General features: G+C 40.9%; 1 protein-coding gene and 1 long non-coding RNA gene across 7 annotated transcripts in view; one reads left to right on the top strand and one right to left on the bottom strand.

Annotated features, from left to right (window-relative positions):
* The window catches only part of LOC129536248 (uncharacterized), a 56,471-nt gene extending 54,703 nt beyond the window's left edge, over nt 1–1,768 (top strand). For all 6 annotated transcript variants that reach the window (XR_016037563.1, XR_008681780.2, XR_008681779.2 and 3 more), the window contains one exon: nt 329–1,768. Coding sequence is in view for 1 of the 6 variants with exons in the window: in XM_055395063.2 (XP_055251038.2) it covers nt 329–342 (14 nt within the window). In the remaining 5 variants the exon portion in view is untranslated. The remainder of the gene's footprint in view (nt 1–328) is intronic.
* A 2,986-nt stretch (nt 1,769–4,754) lies between these two features.
* On the bottom strand, nt 4,755–8,117 carry LOC129536250 (uncharacterized). The gene is made up of 4 exons (XR_016037564.1): nt 7,957–8,117; nt 7,453–7,485; nt 6,140–6,304; nt 4,755–4,963 (listed from the first exon to the last, which is right to left on the bottom strand). It is a non-coding gene; the product is annotated as an uncharacterized LOC129536250 (long non-coding RNA).
* Nucleotides 8,118–13,474: the final 5,357 nt, after the last annotated feature.

Below are 13,474 nucleotides of genomic sequence, written 5' to 3'. Positions count from 1 at the left end.
GTTGGTCAGGAGACAGAGCTGAGATGATCTAGCCACCCCTTGGTGGTGCTGTGTACAGGGATCATGCACAGTACTTTGCTTTTGCTCCAGGTACCTCAGAAGTGGCATTTGGTTTGTGGTTTTATATAGTTATTGTTCACAATTTCCCCAACTGCACATGCATCCCTTCTAGTTTCTTTGGATCCTATTGCCCCGGGAGACATTTGTCCAGGTGCAAGTGGTCCAGCAAAAGTCCCAGGTCCCAGCCTATTTCAATGTCAGGTAGCTGAAATAATCAGCAGACTCACCTTGTCTGACATGTGATAGTCTCTCCTACCTGTTATTATAGGACTTCCCAGGTGACTCAGATGGTGAAGAATCTGCCTGCAATGCAGGAGACCCAGTTCAGTCCCTGACTTGGGAGGATTCCCTGGAGAAGGAAATGACAACCCACTCTGGCATTCTTGCCTGAAGAATTTCATGGACAGAGGAGCCTGGTGGGCTGCAGTCTATGGATCGCAAAGAGTCAGACACGATTCAGTGATTCAGTGTCTAACACTTTCATTTTCATCTGTTATTAAGTGGAATCAGATAATTATTTTTTAGTAAATTTTGTCAGCATCGAATTTCGTCCTCAATCATTTCCTTAAACAGACCATTAATGTTCTCCTTGAATTTGCACTGCTTAGTTTATTAATGGTGATGGTTCAGGCAGTTGTAAAGGTTCCAATTAACCAAAACTCCCAGAATTGGGCAAATTTTAACCCAGCAAATATCCAAAGGGAGAAAAACAAAGATACCACACCTTGCTCTCGTACTACGTGCATCCTAATTATACATTTAGGTATCAAAGTCTTCCAGCCTCAAACCACCAGGCACACAGCTATAGTTAAGTTGGGTTGGGTTTAGTACTCATGGCAGTGGGGAGAACATAAACCGTGGGGAATTACAGACAGGTGCCTTAATCCAAGGGTGTAAGAAAGGACTTGTTACAGGATTTGAGTATATGTGAGGTGACTTGGGGGAGGGCTTAAAGAAGCAGGCCTCTGCTCTGATTGGTGATTCTAAGGGAGCACGAATAATGCTATAAATGACTGTCTTAACAAACCTTATACAGAGGAGAAGAGGCTAGAGTGGGGCTAAAGTTGTAATATGTAATGAACTCATTACTTGGAAGAGGGTGATATTTACTGATAGTATTTTGTGGTTTGTACACTGATCTTGTTTTTGTTTGTACTGAAACAAAATTATGAGTTGGTCAAAGTTATGGAATCCGCTGTGTGCCTTTCTCTGATGTTGGTGTTTTGCGATATTGTTCGTGTGCAATAAGAGAGAACCATTTCTAAGCTCTGAGATCAGGTCAGACCCTAACAATTCCAAAGTGCAAGTGTGTCAGGCTAGTTCCCAGACCTCAGGAGTGTGTCCCTCTTTCTCACCTGCTAAGCCACTGAGGATATGAGAATAATTAGGGGTCAGCTAATAGCAGAGTTTGATGGAATCAGAGTGGACATTTGTATCCAGGTAATGTTGATCAGTATGCTTGCCTTGAGAACCCCATGAACAATATCAAAGGGCAAAATGATAGGATACTGAATGAGGAATTCCCCAGGTCGGTAGGTGCCCAGTATGCTACTGGAGATCAGTGGAGAAATAACTCTAGAAAGAATGAAGGGATGGAGGAAAAGCAAAACCAATACCCAGTTGTGGATGTGACCGGTGATAGAAGCAAGGTCCGGTGCTGTAAAGAGCAATATCGCATAGGAACCTGGAATGTTAGGTCCATGAATCAAGGCAAATTGGAAGTGGTCAAACAGGAGATGGCAAGAGTGAACATAGACATTCTAGGAATCAGTGAATTAAAATGGACTGGAATGGGTGAATTTAACTCAGATGACTATTATATCTACTACTGTGGACAGGAATCCCTTAAAAGAAATGGAGTAGCCATCATGGTCAACAAAAGAGTCTGAAATGCAGTACTTGGATGCAATCTTAAAAATGACAGAATGATTTCTGTTCGTTTCCAAGGCAAACCATTCAATATTACAGTAATCCAGGCCTATGCTCCAACCAGTAATGCTGAAGAAGCCGAAGTTGAATGGTTCTATGAAGACCTACAAAACCTTTTAGAACTAACACCCAAAAAAGGTGTCCTTTTCATTATAGGGGACTGGAATGCAAAAGTAGGAAGTCAAGAAACACCTGGAGTAAGAGGCAAATTTGGCCTTGGAGTACAGAATGAAGCAGGGCAAAGGCTAAGAGAGTTTTGTCAAGAGAATGCACTGGTCATAGCAAACACCCTCTTCCAACAACACAAGAGAAGACTCTACACATGGATATCACCAGATGATCAACACCGAAATCAGATTGATTATATTCTTTGCAGCCAAAGATGGAGAAGCTGTATACAGTTAGCAAAAACAAGACCAGGAGCTGACTGTGGCTCAGATCATGAACTCCTTATTGCCAAATTCAGACTTGAATTGAAGAAAGTAGGGAAAACCTCTAGACCATTCAGATATGACCTAAATCAAATCCCTTATGCTTATACAGTGGAAATGAAAAATAGATTTAAGGGACTAGATCTGATAGATAGAGTGCCTGATGAACTCTGGACAGAGGTTCATGACATTGTACAGGAGACAGGGACCAAGACCATCCCCATGGAAAAGAAATGCAAAAAAGCAAAATGGCTGTCTGAGGAGGCCTTACAAATAGATGTGAAAAGAAGAGAAGCGAAAAGCAAAGGAGAAAAGGAAAGATAAAAGCATCTGAATGCAGAGTTCCAAAGAATAGCAAGGAGAGATATGAAAGCCTTCCTCAGTGATCAATGCAAAGAAATAGAGGAAAACAGCAGAATAGGAAAAACAAGAAATCTCTTCAAGAAAATTAGAGATTCCAAGGGAATATTTCATGCAAAGATGGGCTCGATAAAGGACAGAAATGGTATGGACCTAACAGAAGCAGAAGATATTAAGACAAGGTGTCAAGAATACACAGAAGAACTGTACAAAAAGATCTTCACGACCAAGATAGTCACAATTACATGATCACTGACCTAGAACCAGACATCTTGGAATGTGAAGTCAAGTGGGCCTTAGAAAGCATCACTATGAACAAAGCTAGTGGAGCTGATGGAATTCCAGTTGAGCCATTTCAAATCTTGAAAGATGATGCTGTGAAAGTGCTGCACTCAATATGCCAGCAAATTTGGAAAACTCAGCAGTGGCCACAGGACTGGAAAGGTCAGTCTTCATTCCAATCCCAAAGAAAGGCAATGCCAAAGAATGCTCAAACTACCACACAATTGCACTCATCTCACATGCTAGTAAAGTCATGCTCAAAATTCTCCAAGCCAGGCTTCAGCAATATGTGAACCATGAACTCCCAGATGTTCAAGGAAGTTTTAGAAAAGGCAGAGGCACCATAGATCAAATTGCCAACATCCGCTGGATCATGGAGAAAGCAAGAGAGTTCCAGAAAAACATCTATTTCTGCTTCATTGATTATGCCAAAGCCTTTGACTGTGTGGATCACAATAAACTGTGGAAAATTCTGAAAGAGATGGGAATACCAGACCACCTGACCTGCCTCTTGAGAAACCTGTATGCAGGTCAGGAAGCAACAGTCAGAACTGGACATGGAACAACAGACTGGTTCCAAATAGGAAAAGGAGTACGTCAAGGCTGTATATTGTCACCTTGCTTATTTAACTTATATGCAGAGTACATCATAAGGAACGCTGGGCTGGAAGAAGCACAAGCTGGAATCAAGATTGCTGGGAGAAATATCAATAACCTCAGATATGCAGATGACACCACCCTTATGGCAGAAAGTGAAGAGGAACTAAAAAGCCTCTTGGTGAAAGTGAAAGAGGAGAGTGAAAAGGTTGGCTTGAAGCTCAACATTCAGAAAACAAAGATCATGGCATCTGGTCCCACCACTGCATGGGAAATAGATGGGGAAACAGTGGAAACAGTGTCAGACTTTATTTTCTTGGGCTCCAAAATCACTGCAGATGGTGATTGCAGCCATGAAATTAAAAGACGCTTACTCCTTGGAAGGAAAGTTATGACCAACCTAGATAGTATATTAAAAAGCAGAGACATTACTTTGCCAACAAAGGTCATCTAGCCAAGGCTATGGTTTTTCCCGTGGTCATGTATGGATGTGAGAGTTGGACTGTGAAGAAAGCTGATCATGAAGAATTGATGTTTTTGAACTGTGGTGTTGGAGAAGACTCTTGAGAGTCCCTTGGACTGCAAGGAGATCCAACCAGTCCATTCTAAAGGAGATCAATTCTGGGTGTTCATTGGAAGGACTGATGCTAAAGCTGAAACTGCAATACTTTGGCCACCTCATGCGGCGAGTTGACTCACTGGAAAAGACTCTGATGCTGGGAGGGATTGGGGGCGGGAGGAGAAGGGGACGACAGAGAATGAGATGGCTGGATGGCATCACCGACTTGATGGACATGAGTTTGAGTGAACTCCAGGAGTTGGTGATGGACAGGGAGGCCTGGCGTGCTGTGATTCATGGGGTCGCGGAGAGTCGGACACTACTGAGTGACGGATCTGAACTGAACTGAATGTTGATTAGTGCACTCACATACAGAAAACTCTAGTCTTTAGTGATAAACCAAAGGATCGTGTCCTGTTTTTTAAATTGGAAAGTCTATTTATTAACATTAACCCAAGAAAGAACTAGGTAGGGTTCAAACTCTATCACTTGGATAGACTAAACTTTTGGACAATCACACCAGCACCTACAGAAAATCCTTTAATTCATGTTGCTCTTTATTTTTTTCTTTTAAAGAAGATACACTGATTAGAGATAGGATAGATATAGTAGGGATGGAAAGTCGTTGCTTTAAAACAAATCAAGGGACATATTGGCCCGGCCCAGCAGGATCAAATGCAGAAGGCCGAGGCTGATTCCATCTCACTGATAACTCAGCAAAATATTTTAAGCCTTGGAAAGATACCTGAAACAGAAAAAAGACAAGAGGTTTTCAAAAAAGGTTGAAAATGTGGCATTATACCTTGGAATCTGCAAGAAGACTAACAAATGTCAAATGGCACTGAATTCATGGTCAAAGAGAGATTTACATTCCTGGAAGATAAACACCTAACTCCTGTCCAGAGGCACTTGGACGTGGAGCCTGGGATGGAAGCCTAGATCAGTGGGAAGTTTAGAAAAAAAAGAGAGAGATGATTAGTTTTCCATGTGCTACAGCACATAGCAGTCCAAGCTTCTCTTGCTAAAAGACAAATATTCATTTTCTCACCCATTGACTACCCAGTACAGGACTTTGAGCCAGGAGCCATGCACTGAAAGAGTATAAATATTTCTAAGATTCCTCAGGACTTTCATTGTTTATGTACCAATCCATCTCATCTCTTACTGCACAATATTCAGGGGGAAGTTTCTGTTGCAATTTTTATTTCATCATCTTTAAAATATTTATTTCATAGAGTTACTATGAGATTTAAACTATTTGGTTGACCATACTTTATGAAAAAAATCTGAACGAACTTTTAGGCCAACCCTACATTATATATGTGAATTTGATACCACATTGCCTGTCATATATTCAGACTCAATCATAGTAGTCACTGATTTTACCAGGCTGTTTAAGGTCAGGGGGAAATGAACCAGGAATAGGAAGACTCTACCATGAATCACAGTGGAATTCCAAATTCCCAGAAATACCCAGAATAATACTCAAGCATTCTGCCTCAAGGAAGCATCTTTGTAAAGATATTTTCTATTTTTAGAAAGACCTTTAAAGGAAAACTTTAAAGGAAATAAGAATTTTCTAGCAAAACAAAACAGACTTAGCCAGGTACTTGGCCACATGGAGGGACACACTTTCTTCTCTCCATTGTCAGTTTTACTAATGATGAATTTTGCCTATTAAATTCCAAAATTTCAAGAGCCATGCAGATAAAATTGGTAAACAAGAGGCTCAAAATTTTTGATTTCTCTGATTTTTTCTGTTGGTTTGATTTTTAAAACCACAAGGATTTAGAAAATACTGAAAAGAGAACAGGATTTTTCTCGTGACTTTTTCTGCACCCCAAATATAGTCTATGCTGAGAATAGTGGACATAGGAAATCCAGGCGATCCATGAAGAAAGTACTTATGGGGTGACCTTACACAATCGAGTGGTGGTGTGTTTAGTACTGGCTGTGGAGGCGGCCTTCGTGGTAGATGCAGCCCCGGTTGAGCTGGCAGCAGTGGAAGTGGAATCAGCAGAGGCTGTGGTGGGGGCATCTGTACTTTCACTGGGGTCGGCAGAGTTCGTGGCAGCAGCTTCAGAAGCTGAAATTAAGAGGAAACATTCAAATCAAGATGTGACTCTTCAGGCAACATGCTTGAATGTGCATTTCTCATTCTGAATTCATCTCAGCAAATGTCATCAATTCTGTCATACCTTTACCCTGGCTACCAACTCTCCTCTTACTCATTCTTCCTAGCCCTGTCCTTCGTGAGAGAGAAAGAATTTAGCATTTCCTTGCTAGGGCAATGAGGCTGAGGGAAGACACAGGCAAATACTTTCTGCTAGCATGAACACAAAAGACCAAAGCCACATATGTCCCTTATTCACAGGAACCACTGGTGAGAGACAAAAAGGAAATTCCTGTGGACTGACATTCTGGGGACTTCCCACAGAATGACTTAGAACTGAGTAGGTTCTAAGTATGAGGAGCACTGCAGTATGAGGAGAAGAGAAGAATCAGTTGATGCATCTCAGAGTAGAGGGAGTATCTCCTTTCTTTTAATGAAACAAAATCCCTTTTTGCAGGTTCTGGCCTACGGAGAGATATATTTGTCACACGTTTTGTCGGAACTTGTAATACAGCAATAATTGTGAGAGTCCCCTGGTGTGCTGCGATTCATGCGGTCGCAAAGAGTAGGACACAACTGAGCTACTGAACTGAACTGAAGTTCTGCTGCTAAGTTGCTTCAGTTGTGTCCGACTCTGTGCGACCCCATAGACGGCAACCGACCAGGCTCCGCCGTCCCTGGGATTCTCCAGGCAAGAACACTGGAGTGGGTTGCCATTTCCTTCTCTATTCTATCCCTATCACTGGGACTAAATGGCCTCTCATTTACCCACTGGCCGTATATTCAGCCCTTTGGTTAAGGGAAATCAGAAAGACTTTGCATGCACCTCCCCCAAATTCTCAGGCCACAACATCAGACCACGGCCTCCTCTCTGCTGAAGAAAATTCAATGATTGACCCACAATTTATATAAATCCATGCCAGAGTGTTCATGTTCTCTAATAATGTGTAAGAAATAAGCAGACTTTCTATGTTCACCATAAACATTTGAATCAGGCAGAAGGCTTTGCCAGGCTTGGGCTTAGGAATCCTTATATCCTATCTCCTATGGAAACTTTGACATGAGGCTGGGATGGAAAATGGTCGTTGCTGGAAGGAGTTGAGGTGCAAGGGCAAACTCACCTGGTGCTTCCTGTGGAGCATTTGTTGTATCCTCTGAAAGAGAAAAATAAAAATAGGAGGTGAGTTGAACACCAGATTTGGGTGTGGAGAGAAGAATATGGACAATGGTGCAGGCTTTCGGAGTCAAATAACTTTAGTCTTTGATGCACACATTGAGGGGGAAAAGATGCACAGATAATATAAAATCCCACAGTATGTGCTCACTTTTGATTTCCTGAAATAAACCTCAGATTTGTATTCTTAAACAGATTTCACTGACTCTGACCATGAAACTGGGTTCCAAGGTCAGAAATGAGCTATGATCAGATTGAATTAGGAACAGCCTAAGGGTAGAGTCAAATCTATGGTGAAGGGTCAGTGAAAATGGTGATGGAACAGGGGACTGGAGTAGAGGACAGGAGAGGCCAGCATTCTAGGGTCCCCAAAACCGACATCCACACAGAGTTCTGATCTTGATGTAACTATTCCTCCAAACCTTATTTTCAGGTAAGAATCTTTACTTACGGCCAGAAACCAGGATGGTGGAAACTGCCACCAGTGTCAGGAAGGCCAAGAGCTTCATGATGGTCAATTGCAAAGCAGGGATCACAGGAAATTTTTGGAGCCCTGAGGAATCTTGACTCCAGGATTCCACACTGACATTATATAGGAAGAAAGAGAACACCGATCAGAAGATGCCAGACCTGAATCCGGGTTAGTTCATGCCAAGAGGGTTGGTTCTCAGAGAAACCACCGAAGAGAAAACAGCACAGCCTGAGGCTCTTGGAAAGATCATAATATCAATCATTTCATTCTGACACACTCATCCCTTGTAGATAGAGTGGTATAATGATTATAGTCTTTTCTGACAAGATGAAAAAACCCCGCATCCAGTCCTCCTGATTTAATCATATCTGCAGTGCTCCCTTCAGAGACTTCAGAAGCTTACTCAGGCTTGTCTCTCATCAAAAGAGATTAATCAGGGTAGAGCAGCCTGATGGAAGAACCACCCTCTGAGAGTCAGGCTGTACATTCTTCCAGCTATGGCTTCTCTCCTGCTCATGTGAAAAAAGAGAAAAACAAAAGAAAACGAAACTGATGTCTGTTAATTAAGGCATGCCTTGACTCCACACATTCATTCTACAAATAATCACTGAGCGCTAGACATTAAGGAAGCAGTAGTGAACAAAGCACACAAAAATTTCACGCCATACACCCTGTTGTTGAAACCCATATGTTGATAAGTAAATAGGAAGGAAGGGAGGGAGGGAGGCAGGGAGGAAGGAGAGAAAAATGGAAAAGAATATTTTGTATATATAAGGTGATAAAGCCTAATAAATAATAACACAGGTAAGAAGGAAGGAAAGAATGATAGGAGATGGAAAGTGAGGTTATGTTTACGATATGTAGCACAAAACAGGCTTCCCTGTGGCTCAGACGGTAAAGAATCTGCCTGAAATGCAGGAGACCCAGGTTCAATCCTGGGTCAGGAAGATCTGGAGAAGGAAATGGCAACTCACTCCAGTACTCTGACTTGGAGAATCCCATGGGCAGAGGAGCCTGGCGGCGGGCTACAATCCATAGGGTCACAAAGAGTTACACACAACTTAGAGACTAAGCAACAATAAAAGCCCAAAAATGACATTCATATTCTCAAATTAAAATTAAGTCCAATTAACAAATGAAATTAAATCCAGAATGTTCTCCAAAATGTTTTACTACTGCCCTTTCCTGTCACTGGAGAAGGAAATGGCAATCCACTCCAATATTCTTGCCTGGAGAATCCCATGGATGGAGGAGCCTGGTGGGCTACAGTCCATGGGGTCGCAAAGAGTCGGACACCACAGAGCGACTTCACTTCACTTCACTTTTCCTGTCACTTAGTTTTTTTATAATTATCATTATGAAAGTTAAAATAGAAGTATATATAAAAAGTAAAATTTACCAGACCATCTAACACAATGAGAAACTGTAATTATTACTTTGTTAATATACATTTCCTAAACACTTATATGCGCATACAAATACATGCTTCTCTGTGCTTAGCATTCCAAACTATTGTTTACCACTATCAAAAACCTGGAGAAGGAAATGGCAACCCACTCCAGTATTCTTGCCTGGAGAATCCCATGGACAGACTGCAGTCCATGGCGTCGCAAGAGTCAGTGACTTAGTGACTAAACCAACTCACCACCAAAAACAAATTTAAATGAATTTTAAACGAAATTTAAATTAATTTAAATTAAATGAAATTTAAATTAATTAATATTTAATTAACTATATAATTATAATGGATATATTTATACAAATAATATTGATTTGTATATATTTAGTATCACCCACTCCAGTACTCTTGCCTGGAAAATCCCATGGCTGGAGGAGCCTGGTGGGCTGCAGTCCATGGGGTCGCTAAGAGTTGGACATGACTGAGCGACTTCACTTTCACTTTTCACTCCCATACACTGGAGAAGGAAATGACAACCCACTCCAGTGTTCTTGCCTGGAGAATCCCAGGGACGGGGGAGCCTGGTGGGCTTCCGTCTATGGGGTCGCACAGAGTCGGACACGACTGAAGCGACTTAGCAGCAGCAGCAGTATCACCCTTATGGCAGAAAGTGAAGAGGAACTAAAAAGCCTCTTGATGAAAGTGAAAGAGGAGAGTGATAAAGTTGGCTTGAAGCTCAACATTCAGAAAACAAAGATCATGGCATCTGGTCCCATCACATCATGGGAAATAGATGGGGAAACAGTGGAAACAGTGGCTGACGTTATTTTTTGGGGCTCTAAAATCACTGCGGATGCTGATTGCAGCCATGAAATTAAAAGACGCTTACTCCTTGGAAGGAAAGTTATGACCAACCGAGATAGTATATTAAAAAGCAGAGACATTACTTTGCCAACAAAGGTCCATCTAGTCAAGGCTATGGTTTTTCCAGTGGTCATGTATGGATGTGAGAGTTGGACTGTGAAGAAAGCTGATCGCCGAAGAATTGATGCTTTTGAACTGTGGTGCTAGAGAAGACTCTTGAGAGTCCCTTGGACTGCAAGAAGACCCAACCAGTCCATTCTAAAGGAGATCAATCTTAGGTGTTCATTGGAAGGACTGATGCTAAAGCTGAAACTGCAATACTTTGGCCACCTCATGCAACGAGTTGACTCACTGGAAAAGACTCTGATGCTGGGAAGGATTGAGGGCGGGAGGAGAAGGGGACGACAGAGAATGAGATGGCTGGATGGCATCACCGACTCGACGGACATGAGTATGAGTGACCTCTGGGAGTTGGTGATGGACAGGGAGGCCTGGCATGCTGTGATTCATGGGGTCGCAAAGAGTCGGACACAACTGAGCAACTGAACTGAACTGAGTGTTATAATATTTATATATAATTGCTACATATTTATATGAATAATTGATATATTTACATGTAAATGTATTATTAATGTACAATTAATTAATTTAAATTAAATGAAAATTTAATTTAAATGAAATTTAAATGAATTCTCCATGTTCCTCTTATCATATATAAATCTGTACATATACAAATTTATATATATGTTGATATGTTTCTTATAATATGGTATACAAAACAGCATTATATTCTTTCTTCTTTGTGCACTCAACATGATGTCTAACAAATCAAGGTCAGCCACTATAGATCTATATCATTCCTTTAAATGATTTTGTTATATCATAGTTAACTCTAACCTTCCACATTGATAGAAACTGAGGTCACTGGTAGTTTTTTGCCGCTACCAATCATAAAGCCATTGATATTCCTTTCTAATGTACTCTTACCAAATATTTTGTATCAATACTCTAGATTGCCAGGTTATTGATAAACTCATGAATGTTTTTAATAGGTAGTATCAAACTGCTTTCCAAAGAACTCAAAAATTATTATTAAAGGAAAGAAAATATGAGAGTGCTCCTTTCCAACAATCTTGGCAAAAGTAAATGTATCTCAATATTATTTTTCAACCTGATTGGTCAAAGCAGTATTTGTTATGCTCATTTGCATTTCCTGGATTATAGTAAATTTGAGCATACTGCAGGCATTTATTGACATTTGAACTTCCTCATTCATGATCTCTATACAAATATTTTATTCTGTCTTCTGATCTTATCATTTTCAAGACTTGGCATATAAAATAGATTTTAATATTTTTAAAATCTTACAAAAATCACAAGGCTTTACAATCTAACACAATTTTAATTTTACTCACAATATAATTTTAAAGTTTCAAATTAAGTAACCTGTCATTTTTATTATAGTTCCTATATTAAACAGTTTCCAAAACACATAACATGACATCTTAAATTTGTGACACTTCAGTATTCCTCCATACAAACTTCACACCTCTTTCTACCCTCTGAACTTACCCAATGATCACAAACCTGGCCCCACCAGCAGTGCACACTCTCATTTGAATCATTTAGTAAAGGACATAGGCCCTGAAAGGAAACCCAAAATTAGGCCTCAGCCTGAAGGGAGCTCTTGAGAGGAGCATCAAGGACTTGGTCCAAAATCAGGCCCCTTGCCTCTTGTCAGATACCTCACAAAGACGGGAAGATTCTGCAGTAGTCCTGGACTGGGATGGGCAAGGATACATGAGTGAGTTTCATAAAGACAAGAATTAACTAGACACAGATAAACAAGAGGATAAGGTACTAAGTTTACATAAGAGAGAAAAGATGTAATTAGAAGTCTCTGGGTGAAGAGGCCCGGGAAGATTCGGTGTTAGGATCAAAGATCAGCTCTCATCCTGTTCCTCCCTCAGAGGAGCTGAGAAACAAACAGGGCTGCACAATGACTGTTCAGCAATGTAAATCTGACTGTGTGCACAAGCACGGTGTGCAGACCCAGCGCGTTTCTTCTAGTTATCAGTAGCTTCCATTATCGCAGTTCAGTCTCAAATAGCACCTCTTCATGGAAATCAAGTTAGATCCTATTTTCATATAAGGTTTATCACTCCCTGAAACGTTCTTGTCTCACTGTTTCTTTGTCCTTGGCTTCTCTAGTGTTGTCTTCCTTCAAATAAATGAGCTCTAAGAGAACAAAAAAACTTGTTTTCCAGCCCTGTTTCACAAGACTTAAGAAAACCAAGCACTGAGTAGGCTCTTGAGAAATGAGCCTCACTAAACGAATGAAGGAAGGAATATAATACAAATTCAAATACTAAGCAAAAGACAAAGGAAGAGGACTTCGAGGATCAGGGAGGGAGTGTACTGTGAAAGGTCAGGATTAACCAGGACATGGATGAGGTCTTGTAAGGTTGAACCTCAGCCTACGACTGTGAATTATGATATAAAATAGGTACAGAAGGACTGGAAGGCAGAATCTCATGAACAGAATTAACTATGGAAGAATGCCCATGGTGTTTAGAGACAAAGATTCATTATTCTGTCAAATCTCCTAGTCACAGAAATCTGGATCTAAAGGGTCTCACACACACACACTTACACATAAAAGAAAGAAACAGCATGCACTTACACATGAAGATAGGAACTCCCTGCACCAGTGAACCAGGGCTTCCCAGGTGGCCCAGTCGTAAAGTATCTGCCTGCCAATGCAGGAGACACAAGTGATGTGGGTTCGATCCCTGGGTGGGGGAAGATCCCTTGGAGTAGGAAATAGCAACCCACTCCAGTATTCTTTCCTGGAGAATCTCATGGACAGATGAGCCTGGTGGGCTACAGTCCATGGAGTCACAAAGACTTGGACAGGGCAGGGCAACTGAGCATGGGCACACACCAGTGAACCACAGGAAAGATTCAAGTGTACCTGATAAACCTCACAATACTTCCTTTTTTAAATATAAATATATTTATTTTAATTGGAAGCTAATTACTTTACAATATTGTATTGGTTTTGCCATACATCAACATAATCTGCCACGGGTGTACATGTGTTCCCCATCCAATTCAGGGAAGTTTTCCTAAAACTTGCCTGTGTCCTGGTTCATTATTTTACTATCAGAAAATAACGCTCCTAAGTACAAATTCCTTCCACCATTGGCTTTTCCTAGTTAAGGAAAAGAACAT

This window comes from Moschus berezovskii, chromosome 6, assembly GCF_049115385.1.
Source record: "Moschus berezovskii isolate FMDL1 chromosome 6, NW_MosBer_1.0, whole genome shotgun sequence".
In the NCBI taxonomy this organism is placed as follows: domain Eukaryota; kingdom Metazoa; phylum Chordata; class Mammalia; order Artiodactyla; family Moschidae; genus Moschus; species Moschus berezovskii.
Note: the sequence above shows the minus strand (reverse complement) of the source record. Positions and strands in the feature narration are given on the sequence as shown.